We start from the raw sequence: 14,248 nt of genomic DNA, 5'->3' as shown, positions 1-14,248 counted from the left end.
ATATCAAGATCCAACTCTTCAGATCGGCTCGTGGGTGAGTTTAAGGGAGAAAAAAGTCCTGCGGTGTTAAAAAAGAAAGAAAAAGCGGAAATAATCTGCACCTTTATCCTGATCCAGATGATCTCCAGATCTCCAGAGCGGACCCTGAACGCCGCAGAGACCTGCACTTCCTGGCACGCGCCAAAGAAGGGTTGAAAGTTTCTGCTCAAACAACAACAACAACAACAAATCCGCGGGACTCACCTGGAGACGGAGCAGAACCTGCGGACATCTCAGCGCGACCGACGCCGCCTCCCTCTGCGCTCCGGCCGGCCGCGCGACAACGAGCGACCACACCTGTTTAAAGAGCGGAGACCACGTGACAAGCGGTCGCATCTGTGATTGGAGCAGACGCCCCCCCTTGCCTTCTAAATCCGTTCTGCTCAGATAGGGACATTTCAACCGTGACGTCATATTTAAATCTCACAGAAAGATCAACAAAAGCCCCTAAAAAGATGAGGTGATGGTGTAAATGCAAAGATTTAATTCCTCTTTGACACTTCGCGGTGTAAAGTTGTAGGAATTATTTAAAATTATTTATTATTATATATTATCCTCCAATGAAATGAGTCGGTATAATTCCACTAATGATGATGATTCGTGTACTCTTACAATAAAGTATTACTTTAAATACTCCTGGCAGTTTCTGTTCAGTATATTCTGGATGTTGCATTTCCAGAAACAATGTTTCGTGAAAGTCAATGAAAATTGGGCTAGTAGGCTTGCCGTAAAAAAGATAAGCCCCGCCTTAGACTCCATATTGACCAATAAGGAAGCTCAAAAACACTGAAGCGGAAATAAACACGGAAGTGTCCCAAACATTGAACCGCAGGTCGAAATGACACGTACTCTGCGGCGTTTCAGCAGCATGGAGCGGACTTAAACGTGTATTTAAACGATTTTGACACCGCGTGGTTGTTTTTCGTAACTTTAGTCGCCTCTTTCTGGTTTTTTGGCTTCTCACAGCCTAAATGGAGAAAGATAAGGCGTTGGTTTTGGCCACAGAAAGATATGGCAGCGCAGAATCCTGGAAGTATGTTAGCGAGGATGGAGTGATGGAGAGAAGAAGAAATTTGCGAGAAGGTGAATCAACCGGAAACTCTTTTTTTGGAGTTTTTAAAGTAAGAATTTACGTCATTTCCTTGTAAGCTACGTGCTAAAACACTCGCAGAATCAGAATCACCATTTAACATTTAATTTCCCAGAGTATCTTCCTGCCTCAAGGATATCCGGAGAGCGTCAGTAAGGATTACCTGCAGTACCAGTTCTGGGATACCGTGCAGGTACAGGAAGTCATTTCAACTATTCCCAGACATCAGATTGGAGCTAATCCCCTTTCTCTTTCAGGCTTTCTGCAGCTCTCTCTCGGGAACGTTAGCCACTCAGGCCTCCCTCAAAGGTGTCGGTGTCGGCAACCAGGATGCCACCGTGGCTGCAGCCACGATCACCTGGTTGTTAAAAGGTGATCCCTTAATAACATGCATTTGTATCACGCTTGATTGGAGCGCATCTGTTGAACCGGTGCGTTCCTCTGCAGACGGAGCCGGCATGTTGGGGAGAATCATCTTCGCTTGGCACAAAGGGTGAGTTCGTGTTTACCTCTTATTCAAGAGCCGCAATATGCAGCTGATCATTTGATAAGCAACTAACCAATAATGAAAGTCATTATTTGTCTCTTCTTTCCAGGAGTAAACTGGACTCTGAGGCCAAAACGTGGAGGTGCGCGTGCGCGTGCTGTGCGGGCGCCTGGTTGGGACCGCGATCGCATCCGATGTTTTAATGCCTTTCTTTTGATTCCCCCGCCAGACTCGTTGCTGACGTTCTCAACGACGTCGCCATGTTCATGATGATTTTGGCTCCGCACTTTCCCGCTTGCTTCACCACGATTATCTGCATCGCAGGGATATTCCTGGTAAACAAGAAAACGAAGCAATTTAAATCACATTTTCAGTTTAAGGATTTCGAGTTTATTGCTAAACACAAACTGACCTCTGCTATTAAATGTGTTCTTTCTCTGCAGTCTATCGTTGGCGTTGCAGGCGGAGCCACCAGAGCCGCTCTGACGTGTCATCAGGCTCACAGAGACAACATGGCGGACATCTCGGCCAAAGACGGCAGTCAGGTACCACGAAGACGGAGGATGTCCTTTTCCTCCCATTTTTCATGGCTTTTTATTGAAATCATGCGAAACTCTCTCCTCTGTCCTCAGGAGACTTTAGTGAATCTGGCTGCACTGCTGATCAGTTTGGTCCTCATTCCTTTTGTCACCGATAATCCGCAGTAAATATTGTTTTATGCATAAGCGTGAGGATCTTGTTGTGTCGTTTATGCCATCTGCTCCCCTTCCCTCTCTGTCTGCCCCACAGATTTACCCTCAGCCTCTTCTTCCTCTTCACCATCTTCCACCTCTTTGCCAACTACAAAGCTGTGCGTTCCGTTGTCATGGAAACCTTCAGTGAGGCGCGGCTTTCGATTGTGATGCAACAGTACCTGACACACGGACAAATCCTGAGCCCCCGAGAAGCCAACCAGAGAGAACCAGTCTTCCTGGGTCAGACGAGTGAAATGTCTTTTAAGTTTTTTGTGTTTTTGTGTCTGACATTAGCAGCATGTTTGACGCAGTTGTCAAAAATGTGAATTGTGTTCCGCAGAATTTAGGAAAGCTGTGCCGATCAAACTTGGAGTTAGGCTGGACAAAGTTGTGCAAAGGTAAGTCAATGCCAACCAACTTACTTCTCTGTTGAAACATTCCAAAATAAAAGTTAAAAAAAGCTACGCATAAGTAACTTTTGTTGTTTGTTTGTTTTTTATTTTGCAGCTCGGAAGAACTGAACTTGGCTTTGAAGAACAACAACATGCCTTTTCTTATAGGAGTCAGGAATGGTACGTCATCGTGCTTGGTTAAAGAGCCACGGTGCTTTTGAGAGTGAATGTTTTCAACCCGCTTGTCTTCCTCTCAGGCTGCATATGCGTTTGTCTGAGGCCAGACGCGTCGGTCTGCGATGAAATCCGGGCGATGTGCCAAGCGGTGTGCCTCAGCAACATGATGAGCCCTCCAACTTCTCGAGAATCTGCCGCACAACAACAAAGTCAGCCTCCCCTGCCATTGATTTCTTTATTCTACACGAGTAGAGTTTTTGTCTTTTACATGTTTACACTTTTGTTTTCACTTTCAAGGTCACTGGGAAATGGTGCATGAGAGTCACACGGTGATGGACAGACTTTTTAATCCATTTATCAAAGGTAGGTTTACGTGCAACTGTCCTACAAACTATAATTTTGTGTATTTGTGCAGATGCATGACTTTGGGAATATCCTTTCCAGGTGTGGAAGCTTCAGGATGGGACATGCGTCGAACTCTGCTGGATTGGGATGAGTGGAGGGTCGAGTGGAAAGCAAAAAGCAACTGAGCTAGTTTTTTTTTTATTGCAAACTTTACATAGTTAAAATCACATTTTGTAAAGTCACTTAAACATTGATCTTTGAGTACTGTATCCTGTATTTGGTTTATTCTGTGTTCAATATTTATATTTTTCTCTCAATAAATGTTCTAAATAAATATACTTGTGATTTTTCACTTCTATTCCTTGAGGGGGCGGTAGAAAGCTTCCGTATGCAATTAAGACACCATGAAGAAGAAGAACTTCCGGTTTCCTAATAATCAACACTATGGCAAATAAACATTTTACGTTTAGTGCCTGAAGAAATATACTTGAATTACATATAACAACGTTTTAAGATAAATATACAGTATATAAAATTCACGTCCTTGCTACACAAAAAGCATTTAAGGTATTATGACGCGATTATTTTTTTGTAATTCATTTGAAAATCCTAACCGGATGTTGAAAACGCACAGTCGCTAACTTCGATAAACAACCAGAAAGTATTTATTTAGTCGCGTAAAACACTCCGTTGTTTACGAAATGGGAAGGTACACGTGTGCGTACAACTGCGAGCACGCCAGCGATTCAGATGTGAAGTATTTTAAGTGAGTATCGACTTGTATTACTCGAAAATAGGAAATATCGTGTTGTTTGATGAACAGTGAAGCTAGCTGGTAGTAGCATCGGCGTCACTTTCAGCTGGGCGCTCGTTTGAGTTTGCTGGCGGAGTTCGTGCGGGTGGAGTTTAATGTCTTAGCAATCATTTAACAGTGAAGACAAATGCTGGATCAATGCTGATCAGTGAGAATAAACGGCTTCTGCGCTCCTCCAGGTTCCCCCTGTACAGCCCCAGGAAGCTGAAGAGATGGCTGTCCAGCATGAAGTGGCCGGGCTGGACCCCGTCCCGCTTCTCCGTCCTCTGCATCAGCCACTTCGAGGAGCAGCACATCGACAGGACGGGCAAATCTGTGACCCTGAAAGAAGACGCCGTTCCCACCAAATTCCCGTCCGTCGACGACGCGCAGAAAAGGAAAATGAAGGTTTAGCTCCTTGTTTAGTGACAGTAACGCTTTTAATAGTCCTGCGTCTCTGATCTCAAGCAGTTCCTGTCTCTGCCCCCCCCCCCCCCCAATCCAGGCTCCTGTCAACCCGAGGGGTAAGAGATTCAAGGTGAGACACTTCTTGACTCTTCCAATAACGATGCAAATACTAATAATGTGACCAGAACCAGCTGAAACCTTGTTTCTGTGTGATTTGGACCCAGACAGCCGGCGCTAAAGCCTCGCCGGCGAGTCCGGCTCAGCCCCCAGGGACCGGGACCGGGACCGGGACCGGGACCGGCGCCGCCACAGCGAAGAGAAGCGGCCACCCGGAGCCCGGCCAGACGGAGCAACCTGCCGGGTGCGTTTACGCAGACGGGGCAGTCTCAACCGGTCGCCATGACGACATCTGAGACTGTTTTTTAGCATTCATTTCATTATTTCTGATGTTTTGGCGTTGAACTTCAGTGGGAGGCGTGTCCTGTGTCGTTTTTTTGACCTTTTTCTTCTTTCATATTCAGAGAAAAAGACCCCAGAAAGTGGAGGATCATCGTGGACGAGCGGCTGATGAAGATCGAGTCGTTCCCGCATTTCTTCCACGGCGACTACTGCGTCCCGCTGGTGAGACCAATGACGATGTCATCATCATCATCATCATCATCGTCATCATTCACTCGTCTGTTCTGAACCGACAGGATATTCAATGGGCCCCAGATGACAATGCAAATGTAAGTCGTCGCCGCGGCGACAACACGGATCCCCGTTTCTTGAGCCAGGCAGCATTCTAACCGACAGCTTCGTGCAACTTTTCAGACCGAAAGTGAGGATCCTGAAAAGGTGATCGAGGTAAGCCCCAGACCCCCCCCCCCCCCCCCGAGTGTGCGTTTCACGCCGCGTCCTTTCATTCGGGGGTCGTGCTGCGCCGTCCGCAGGTCAGAGAGCCGTGGGAGTGGCTCGGGCTGGACGTCAGAGGGCCGCTGCCCCAGACGCTCAACGGCCACCGGTACCTGCTAACCGTCACCGACTACTTCTCCAAGTGGGTGGAGGCCGTGCCGATGGAGTCCTGCCTCCCGTCAAATGTGGCCGCGCCCGTCGTGGACGTCGTGGCGCACTTCGGATACCCGATCAGGATCCTCTCCAGGCTGCCGCATGACGTCGTCCACAAAGTGAGCCCAGCGCCCTCTGCTGGTTTTACTGCAGCGAAGTCGAGTGCAACTTCATTTCAACCAATCAGAGTGTCGCACACCCCCCCCCCATCGGCACAGCCGCCCAACGGCGCCGATCCAGGAATCGCTAACGTGTAACTGCATAGATTGACGCTGAGATTTCACGCTACGTTCTTTTTTTTTTTTGCCCATTTGTGCAGCTTGATTCTAAGACTTTGTCCCCTGAATGTGTCGCCGCGCTAGATCAACCGGGAGCTGCAGGATCAGCTGAAGGTCACCGTCGCGCTCGTCGTCTATCACCGGCAGACGGGCGCCGCAGACCGGGTCACGCAGCAGCTGATCGACAGGTCGGCCATCGGCCTGTTTCTCCCTGACGGGTTAGAGGCGGGAAGACGTTTGCGTAACCTCCGGCTGGCTCGTCTCCGCTGCTCGCCGACAGGATGGTGAACGGTCTGGTGGAGGAGCACGCGGCGGACTGGGACGTCTACCTGCCCGCCCAGGTGTTCAGCCTGTGCTTCAAGGAGCATCCAAAGACGAAGGAGAGGCCCTTCTCGGCGCTCTGCTGTAAGGGACCGGAGCCGGTCCGGAGCCCCAGAGGCGCGAACGTGAGTCCACCTCTGACTCCGGATCAGCTTCTCTCGTGTTTTCGTTGAATCACATCTGTCTTTTCCGTGCCGCAGTTTGATTGTTCCAGGATCCAAGAGAGCGCTTTCGTGGTGAGATGAAGTCTGCTCGGTGAGTTGAACGGACTCCGAGTGTTTGTGTACGGAGCAGTTTATAGCCCGTGTCTCTTTTAGTTTCATTTTGCAGGTCCGTTTATGGGGCGATCGAACCGGTCTTGATTTCAGGAAGAGATCCGGGACTATTTTGGGAAGCGCTCTGACTTGATCTGGACTGGATTGTTTGACCAGGACCTTGTTGACAGATAAAAACTGCTGGTCCTTGTCCTCCACTCTTCCAAGGACTCCACGTCATTCGCAGGATGTGATCGACTTTGTGCTTTCACTGTTTTTCACCATCGTCTCAGAACGGGACCGGTGTTCTGCCTTTGCGTCACATTTTAAATGCAGTATTTCATTGCAGTTTTTAACAGTGTACAAAAAGGAAATGTCTTTGACATGCTGAAGAATCAAGATGATAAAAATGTGACTCGGATCATTTTTTAAAGTGCTGACAAAAAGTTCACTATAGTAGCATTAGCATTAGCTAAGAGCTATACGGACCATCAGGTTTTATGTAAGGATTTGTTAACAGGATTTCTATAACTGAAATTCCATCCATCATGGTTATTTTTAGATCTCTCTGGTTCTTCGTGGGGCTGCAGGGTGGCGTAGTGGTTAGCTATGTCACCTCGCAGCAGGAAGGTACTGGGTTCTATTCCTATCTGTCCTGAGTTTGACCCAGTGGGTTTTCTCCAGGTTCCTCCCAAAAACATGCAATCTAGGTGAATTGATTAGTCCAAATTGTCTGTAGTGCGTGATTGTTTGTTTCTGTCTGACCCGTGATGCGCTGGCGACGCGTTCGGGGTGTACCCCGGCTCTCGCCTGTAGCAAGCTGGGAGCTCTGATTGATCAATTGTTGTTTTATATATTTTTTAAATAATGTACAACATGTCAATAAACATCTGCTGAATGTACAATGAGGCTGACATTTCCTTCGGAACAGGTTTTCAGGTTGAAGTTGCACCAACAACCTGCTGCCATGGCGGAGAATCCTTCCGATAAAGATTCTGGCGCATAAAACTCGACGTATTTCGCAGTTTCATCCCTCATTATTTGTGATTTCACCGTGGACGTGAGAGAAAGTCGAGATAAATCTTACTCTGAGGCCTCAACGTGTAAATCAAAGGTGATCGTTTAAGGAGCAATTCTCCAACCGTCCAGCAGGCGGAGGTAATGCGCCGCTCGGTCCCCGTCGCCCACTAAAAGAAGAGCTTCCCGCTGCCGCCACCTACTGGCGGGTTTTGAAGTTGCACGCGTGGCTGCTGCCTGACGACGCTGTGCAGTGGAGACGCTAGACAGGGTTTTTTTTTTTTCCTGTGTGCGACCAACCGCAAGAAATGGTGAGTGAGATAAACAGAGCTCAAAATATAACGACGTTTTAACTATCTTACGTAAGGCGGACAGCAGCCTCTTCGGTTAGCGTTAAAACATGACGCGGGTCGGCAGACGAACCGAGCTGGCTGCGAAAAGCCTTACGTCTTTGTTTAGCTAACCCCAGCTAGCGTGGGTTAGCTTCCCTGTGTCGGCTAACGTCAACACACCGGCTAACGCTAGGTGAAAACAAATTATCATGCTAATTAAGTGGGCGGTATTGATGATAGAGAATGGTACGTACTAAAAAAAAAGCGTGTTACATAATGTTTTAGATAAGTGACGCCTCAAAAAACAAACTTTGCTTTCGGTCTGATTGCTAGCTAGCCGCGAAGGGGCTAACTAGCTAAAGTTAATGTAGCTCGATTGGCGTTATAATCGAACAATGGCGATAGAAGAAACGTGACTGGCCTCAAATGTTCAGTACAACAACGTCAGGTTCGAACTCAAGGCGTGTTTTGTTACGCGGTGTCTCTAGTTTGTCTACAGGGGAAGCTACATCTGCTACCAGCTAATGGTTGGCTAAACGGGTACTTGGGTAGTTCGTGACGCTAGCTAGTTGGTAGCTGTGGGTCTTTAACGCCGACGTCAGCTTAATTTAAAGCGTTATAATGTACATCCAAAAGCTTGTGTTGTATTTAAACTACAACTGTATATTTGTTCCGGCTCAACCTCGAATGGCAAAGTAAAGAATGACCGTTGATGAACTCCCCAGAGCCGCTGCGGCGTCTGGCGGATGTTCATGCTGGCTAATGGGGTGGAGAAGCACCTCCATGATGCTAATGCTAAAACCCTAGCTGGATTCAACAACCTCCCATTCTTCAATAGGAGGTTGTAGTTTAGAAGTGAATAACTGCTTGTTTTACGTGTTCCATATCTAACTTCAGCTAATCTGATTAAAGCATAAAAATCGAACTTTTCTATGCGCCTGCAGAGCTTTACAAGAATGACTGACCCAACAATGAAGCGTTTCTGATGTCGGTCTTCTTGAACCCCCCCTTTCTGTCGCCAGGATGTGTTTCTAATGATTCGGCGTCACAAGACGACCATCTTCACGGATGCCAAAGAGTCGACCTCAGTCTACGAGCTGAAACGCATCGTGGAAGGCATTTTAAAGAGGCCGCCCGAAGACCAGAGGCTCTACAAGGTGGAATAGGCTCCGATGGCTGCTCCATGTCGTCATGGAAACCTCTGTTTTAATCTGCAATGTGTCTGTGGCGTTCACGCCGGTAGTTACCCGTCTCTCATTTCCGTGTTATGATGAGTCTGTCAGGTTGGTTTACTGTGGCGACCCCTGGCGGGGCTGTGATACACGCCCATATATGGATGAGCAGGAGTGGCGTGGCGTTAATGAGTCCAGAAAGCCATTTCTAAACTTTGGTCTTCTCCGAATGTCCCCCGCCAGGACGATGTGATGCTTAACGACAGTCAGACTCTGGGAAACTGCGGCTTCACCAACCAGACGGCCCGACCTCAGGCTCCAGCCACGGTGGGGTTAGCCTTCCGCCTGGGTGGTGAGTAGTCGGAGCGACACCCCATCAGCCGTCGGCTTCGGGTCGTTTTCCTTGGGAAAGTCCTGCTCTGATGGGATTAGCTTGTGTAACGCGTCTGTGTCTCTCTCTCTCTCTCTCTCTCGGTCGTCCTCTCAGATGATTCATTCGAGCAGCTGAGGATCGAGTCTTTCTCCACCCCCCCAGAGCTCCCTGATGTCATGAAGCCCCAGGACTCGGGCAGCACAGCCAACGAACAGGCTGTACAGTGAGGAAAAGGGGGGGGGGGGGCGAGAGGGACAAAAAGGGGGCCGGAGGTTAGACGCACCGGGGGGGGGGGGGGGGGGGGGGGTCTTCAGCGGGACGCAAACAATTATAAATACGGATTGTCCTGGTTGTAAAATGGAGGGCGCGGCTTCAAAGTGGTGGATTTGTCCTGAATTGGCGAACGCATGCGAGACAGATTGATAATTTCACTCGAGACCCTTCAGAGACACCTGACGGATCGTCACGACACTGTCAGTCATCCACAGGAAGGCTGGAAATAAAGAATCGTACCTTGTATTTAATTAATCCTCGTGTATGACTGGGGTTAGGTCACCGCTGCCTTCCTTGTTTTTTTTTATTTCTGCTGGCTTAAACGTGGGAGTTGGTGAGGTGTGACATTTTAAGGCAATTATATTTGTGTGTTTCTTTATTAAAATATTCCTAGGATTAACGTGTTTCTGGTCTCTGACTTGGGTATGTGTCGCCACAATAGCTCGGAGTTTGTGAATTTCTAAGTTTGCCGTCTGTGTTTCAAAAACCTTTGAACAGTATGACTCTGAAACTGAATTTGTGCGCCGGCGGCGCGCCTCGTGGCTGAAGCTGAAGTGGACGGGTTGTGGTTCTACACGGAACACTGAAGTGAACCGGTCGGAAATGTGACGAAGGTCCGGCACAGTAGCAAATCACAAAAGAATGGCTTTTATATTTTATTTTAAACCTTAACACATTTGAGGGCTGACCACCTTTCCACAACGTCATGGGTGGCTGTAATGTGTTCACGCGTTGTTTTCCTAAAATTAAACGTGAACTAGAAAACACAAAGACAATCTATGAAGTGTTTCATCTGGGGAAAGTAAATTAAAACGACTCAGCCTCGCCGTGTTGACCAGAATTATTGGCATTACCAGACTTGCGAATAGAAGCTGTAAAAACTGTCACATAATTATATCACTTGTAATTGATTTAACATTAAAACAACTTTTTCATCTCGGTGCACTGGTGATTTTCTATGCTTTGGTGTTAGCCCCTTTAAACTTATTTATATATCTCTATATATATATATATAATTTTTTTTGCATATTTTTAAACAAGCTTTTATAGTGACGTAGAACGGGTCGATAAACAGACGCTAATAGTTTTGCTAAGTGCTCACGGGTTAGCTTCCGTTTTACTAGCTACGCCGTTCCTGTAGTATGACTGCGTCGTAAGTCCTACTATGGTGACGCTGCGCCCCAGGCCTACTCTGCTTGTGATTGGCTTGCTGTTGGAACCCCGGCCAATCGTCACACATACACGTCACCAAATATTAGCCAGTCAGACGGGCGGGTCCCTGGCGGGTCCCTCCCTCGCCGTAGTAGGATTAAAATGTCGCCGTCCTTTACGCGCTGGAACTAATTCCTTTGTTTCCTGCTGCTTTTGGCGCTCGTGACGGAGGAGCGATGATCGTTGACACGTCCACGTTTGCGTAAACATCCGGTGAACTCTCCCGTCTTCGGCGCCCGATGGCCGCCGGTGGGTTCGTCGCGTCGGCGGGCAGAGCCGTGCTGGACTTGCTGGAGCGGGAGTGGCAGCCGCTGTCCGGGGCCGAGCTGGAGCAGCGGCTGGACCAGGCGGTGGAGGGGGTGCTGGAGGCCGGCCTGGTGGCTGCAGTCGAGGCTCGGCCGGTTCCCCGGTTCAGCCTCCCGGAGGAGGAGGAGGAGGAGGAGCCGCAGCCGACCGGAGCCGGCGCTGCAGTCCAGGTACCGGTGACGTCACGTATGCGCGTCGCTGTCCATAAAATAAGTTCACAGGTCGAACGCGACATGTATTAAAATAACGTTTCCGGCCTGTTTTTTTTCTGAATGAAACGCCCCATTCACCGCAGGGGGGGGGGGGGTTAGAAGGCCCCCCCGTTGTCATGGAAACGAGCATACAGTGTGAGTTCTCGCTCTGAGGGGGTAACTCCTTCATTTCGCTCATCAGCACATCACGGACCTGCTCCAGCGCTCCAAGTCCAGGACTCGGGTGGCGGGACGGGCTTGTCTGTCCCTGTCCCACACGGTCCAGCTGTCCCTCGCCCTGCTCACGGAGCGCCTCAGCTACCGCGCCGTGTCCCAGCGCTTCCGCCTGGAGAAGGGGAACATCCACAGGATCTTCTTCTCCTTCTGCGAGCGCGTCAACACGCTGGAGGAGGCGCTGATCAGGTGGCCCGCGGGTGGGTGGAGCCTAATCGACGCCCCGCGCGTGTTGGTTTGAGGGGAGGAGTTCAGAATATCCCCTTTCCATTCTCCAGGTTCAGACGGCCTTGTCCCGCTGTCCGGCCCCGGGCCAGAGCGGCACGGCGTCCCTCGGGTCCTGGGAGTGTTGGGACACACCCGCATTCCTGTCCGCGTGGCCGCAGGGAGACGAGATGAGGACGGCGCAGCGCCGAAAGAGAAGCGGGTCAAAAAGGAGGTCCATCCCGACTCCTGGTTGCACCTCGAGCTCCTGTCCGACCACCGGGGTCGGTTCCTTCATTGTCGGATCAGCAGAGGATCCGACACGGACCGAGGCGGCGCTCTGAGGGACAGACTCAGACAGCGTCCCGAGCTGATGGCGCCCGACTCCTGCATTGTGGCGCGGAGCGGCTACCCGCTCAGCGCGCAGATACTGACTCCCTACTCCGGAGCTCTGGGACCCAGAGAGGAGCTCTTCAACCGGACCCTGGAGGAGCACTTCCAGGTCCTGGATCAGGCCTTCGCCGACCTGAGAGCCACGTTCCAGAGGCTCCGGTACCTGGACATCGGGAACCACCATCGGGCGCGGGCCGTGGCGCTGACGGCCTGCGCGTTGCACAACGTGTTTCTGGACCTGGGACAAGTGGTGGAAGGAGAGGTTGAGCCAGGAGGAGCCACGAGCGAGGAGGAGGAGGAGGAGGAGGAGGAGGAGGGGGAGGAGGGGGAGGATGAAGAAGGATTGCACCGACGGGACGCCGTCTCGGCGTTGTTGTTTAACACATGAAATGTTAATTCGATAAAGGTTTATTTTAACGGAACATCGAAAGGGTCCAATTAATTTCAATAATTTACACAGAAAACAAAAAACGGTGAAACTGGGCACGTTGCCAGCACGTTGCTAGCATGTTGCTATCGCTCCCATCGATCGTAGTGGAAGTCCATTCACGCGCTAACGCAGCAGTCTATTGATCAGCGTTCTTCTCGGCCAGGCTGGAGATGGCCCGGGCCAGGTTGTTGATGGCCTCGATCTTCCTCTCCTCCAGGGCTTTCTGCTGGGCCCACATGTTCATCTTCCTCTCCTGCAGCTCCATGTACAGCTGCAGGACGTCCTGCGGAGGCCGGCTGGCGCAGGGAGCGGCCGCCGCGGGCGGCGTGGGAAGGATGGGCGTGAACCTCTTACTGGCCGCGGCTCTGCCCACCCTCGTCCCGCTCAGCTTGGCCCTCCGCCGGGCCTCGACCTCCTCCCTGCTCTTGCCCAGGACCGAGTTCATGGCCTTGTAGAACTCCCAGTGGACGCTGGCGTCCCCGAGCCTCTTGGCCCGCTCGCTGTTCTTCCTGTACGTGGCCAGCATGTTCCTCCACTTCAGGTCGCACTCGTACGCCTTCGCGGTGACACCAGCGACCTCCGACCCCCGCAGCTTGGCGTTCAGCTTCTCCGCCACCACGGCCCAAAGTTTCTTCTTCTTGCACACCGGCTGGTCAAAAGCCGGATCCATCTCCAGCCGAGTGTCGACCAGGAGCCACGTCGCCTGCAGCGTCCACAGAAACTCTAGAGGTGGGGAGCAAAATGTTGAGCGTGAAACCCGATCTCCCGTCTCACACAACCTGTGCTGAACCGACTCGTCAGTGTCATCAAATAAAGCTTTTTGTTGAATAAAGTTTAACGGTAAAGCAAAACAAATTAAGGCGCAGACCTCCGCCGAGCAGCTCGCCGTCCACGCGGTGATCCGGATCATCACCGGAAGGTTCTAGATTGTTCTTTGCGTCTTTATACGACAACCACGAAAACTGATTTTAACTGATTTTTGAATCCAGAATTTATCTTATAATGTTAACATTAAAAAAAAAAAAAATCAAAGTTTGCTGACAATTGTAAAAAAAAAAAAAAAAAAGCCGTCAGAAGCGCAGCCTTGCCGGAGGCGCGTCTCCGCGCACTCATCAGGTCCTCCTCGCTTCATGCGATGACTCCATAAAAAGCGGTGCGACTTCCGCCGCGCGCGCGCGCGCGCTCACCTGCTTTGGTTTTATCGGTGGACGCGGCGGTTTCCTTCCCTTTCACGTCAGCGCGTTGGATCACGATGGCCTCGATGACGTCCATGCTTCCCGAACCATCCCCGCTGGCGTCCAGTTCGGGTTTCATTAGCGACGCGTCGATCGTGGAATTTAACAACCTCTCAGAAGCAGCGACGCGACGTGTCGCGTCACTGAAGCGATGACTATAACAACGCCACCCAGCGACGCGGGAAGTGTAGTCCGTTTTGGGTGGTGAAACAGGCCATTCTGAGTTTAATGGTAAACCCTATTAAACTACAATCCCCAAACGCTGCGACGACTCCAGAAAAACCACGCCCTTGCGACACAGTTGTGGGTAATATAGTTTATTAATGGAGGGTTATTCATTAGCGACAGGGAAAGTAGGGTTAAAGAAAAACTACAAATCCCATGTCCGTGTAGCGGCCCCGCCTCTTCGCTCAGTGGTCCTTCCCTCGACCGCCCTGTTTTGTTGTTTGGCTAAAGATGGCGTTAGCGGCTAATGTAGATGATTGCATTTAGTTTCACGAAAGATATTCGG

General features: G+C 50.3%; 5 protein-coding genes across 7 annotated transcripts; 4 read left to right on the top strand and 1 right to left on the bottom strand.

Moving 5' to 3' along the window:
* The first annotated feature begins 1,010 nt into the window (after positions 1 to 1,010).
* On the top strand, positions 1,011 to 3,677 carry rusf1 (RUS family member 1). 2 transcript variants are annotated; one of them, XM_068749992.1, is made up of 14 exons: positions 1,011 to 1,160; positions 1,245 to 1,322; positions 1,387 to 1,501; positions 1,577 to 1,622; positions 1,726 to 1,758; positions 1,846 to 1,951; positions 2,060 to 2,161; positions 2,249 to 2,319; positions 2,406 to 2,590; positions 2,691 to 2,748; positions 2,858 to 2,922; positions 3,000 to 3,128; positions 3,217 to 3,282; positions 3,364 to 3,677. In XM_068749992.1, the coding sequence occupies exons 1-14, from the start codon at positions 1,011 to 1,013 to the stop codon at positions 3,447 to 3,449; spliced, it is 1,290 nt and encodes a 429-aa protein (XP_068606093.1). In that variant the 3' UTR covers positions 3,450 to 3,677. The 2 variants fall into 2 exon arrangements, with proteins under 2 accessions (XP_068606093.1, XP_068606094.1); XM_068749993.1 differs by having other exon boundaries at positions 3,000 to 3,135; positions 3,206 to 3,282.
* A 288-nt stretch (positions 3,678 to 3,965) lies between these two features.
* On the top strand, positions 3,966 to 7,252 carry zgc:153292 (uncharacterized protein LOC100003014 homolog). Its single transcript, XM_068749726.1, has 11 exons — positions 3,966 to 4,030; positions 4,258 to 4,465; positions 4,563 to 4,595; positions 4,690 to 4,826; positions 4,987 to 5,086; positions 5,279 to 5,311; positions 5,398 to 5,631; positions 5,875 to 5,978; positions 6,071 to 6,236; positions 6,312 to 6,366; positions 6,429 to 7,252. The coding sequence occupies exons 1-10, from the start codon at positions 3,966 to 3,968 to the stop codon at positions 6,354 to 6,356; spliced, it is 1,125 nt and encodes a 374-aa protein (XP_068605827.1). The 3' UTR covers positions 6,357 to 6,366; positions 6,429 to 7,252.
* A 336-nt stretch (positions 7,253 to 7,588) lies between these two features.
* elob (elongin B) lies at positions 7,589 to 9,504 on the top strand. Its single transcript, XM_068750195.1, has 4 exons — positions 7,589 to 7,693; positions 8,737 to 8,871; positions 9,130 to 9,238; positions 9,374 to 9,504. The coding sequence occupies exons 1-4, from the start codon at positions 7,691 to 7,693 to the stop codon at positions 9,484 to 9,486; spliced, it is 360 nt and encodes a 119-aa protein (XP_068606296.1). The 5' UTR covers positions 7,589 to 7,690; the 3' UTR covers positions 9,487 to 9,504.
* Positions 9,505 to 10,845: 1,341 nt separating this feature from the next.
* On the top strand, positions 10,846 to 12,473 carry LOC137905677 (uncharacterized). 2 transcript variants are annotated; one of them, XM_068749920.1, is made up of 3 exons: positions 10,846 to 11,220; positions 11,444 to 11,675; positions 11,754 to 12,473. In XM_068749920.1, exons 1-3 carry the CDS (start codon positions 10,984 to 10,986, stop codon positions 12,458 to 12,460), a joined length of 1,176 nt encoding a protein of 391 aa, XP_068606021.1. In that variant the 5' UTR covers positions 10,846 to 10,983; the 3' UTR covers positions 12,461 to 12,473. The 2 variants fall into 2 exon arrangements, with proteins under 2 accessions (XP_068606021.1, XP_068606020.1); XM_068749919.1 differs by having other exon boundaries at positions 11,718 to 12,473.
* si:dkey-66i24.7 (uncharacterized) lies at positions 12,471 to 13,813 on the bottom strand. The gene is made up of 2 exons (XM_068749922.1): positions 13,690 to 13,813; positions 12,471 to 13,225 (listed from the first exon to the last, which is right to left on the bottom strand). Exons 1-2 carry the CDS (start codon positions 13,772 to 13,774, stop codon positions 12,639 to 12,641), a joined length of 672 nt encoding a protein of 223 aa, XP_068606023.1. The 5' UTR covers positions 13,775 to 13,813; the 3' UTR covers positions 12,471 to 12,638.
* Positions 13,814 to 14,248: the final 435 nt, after the last annotated feature.

This window comes from Brachionichthys hirsutus, chromosome 16 (genome assembly GCF_040956055.1).
Source record: "Brachionichthys hirsutus isolate HB-005 chromosome 16, CSIRO-AGI_Bhir_v1, whole genome shotgun sequence".
NCBI classification, from domain to species: Eukaryota; Metazoa; Chordata; class Actinopteri; order Lophiiformes; family Brachionichthyidae; genus Brachionichthys; species Brachionichthys hirsutus.
The sequence above is the reverse complement of the archived record's forward strand: the minus strand, read 5'-3'. Positions and strand labels throughout refer to the sequence as shown.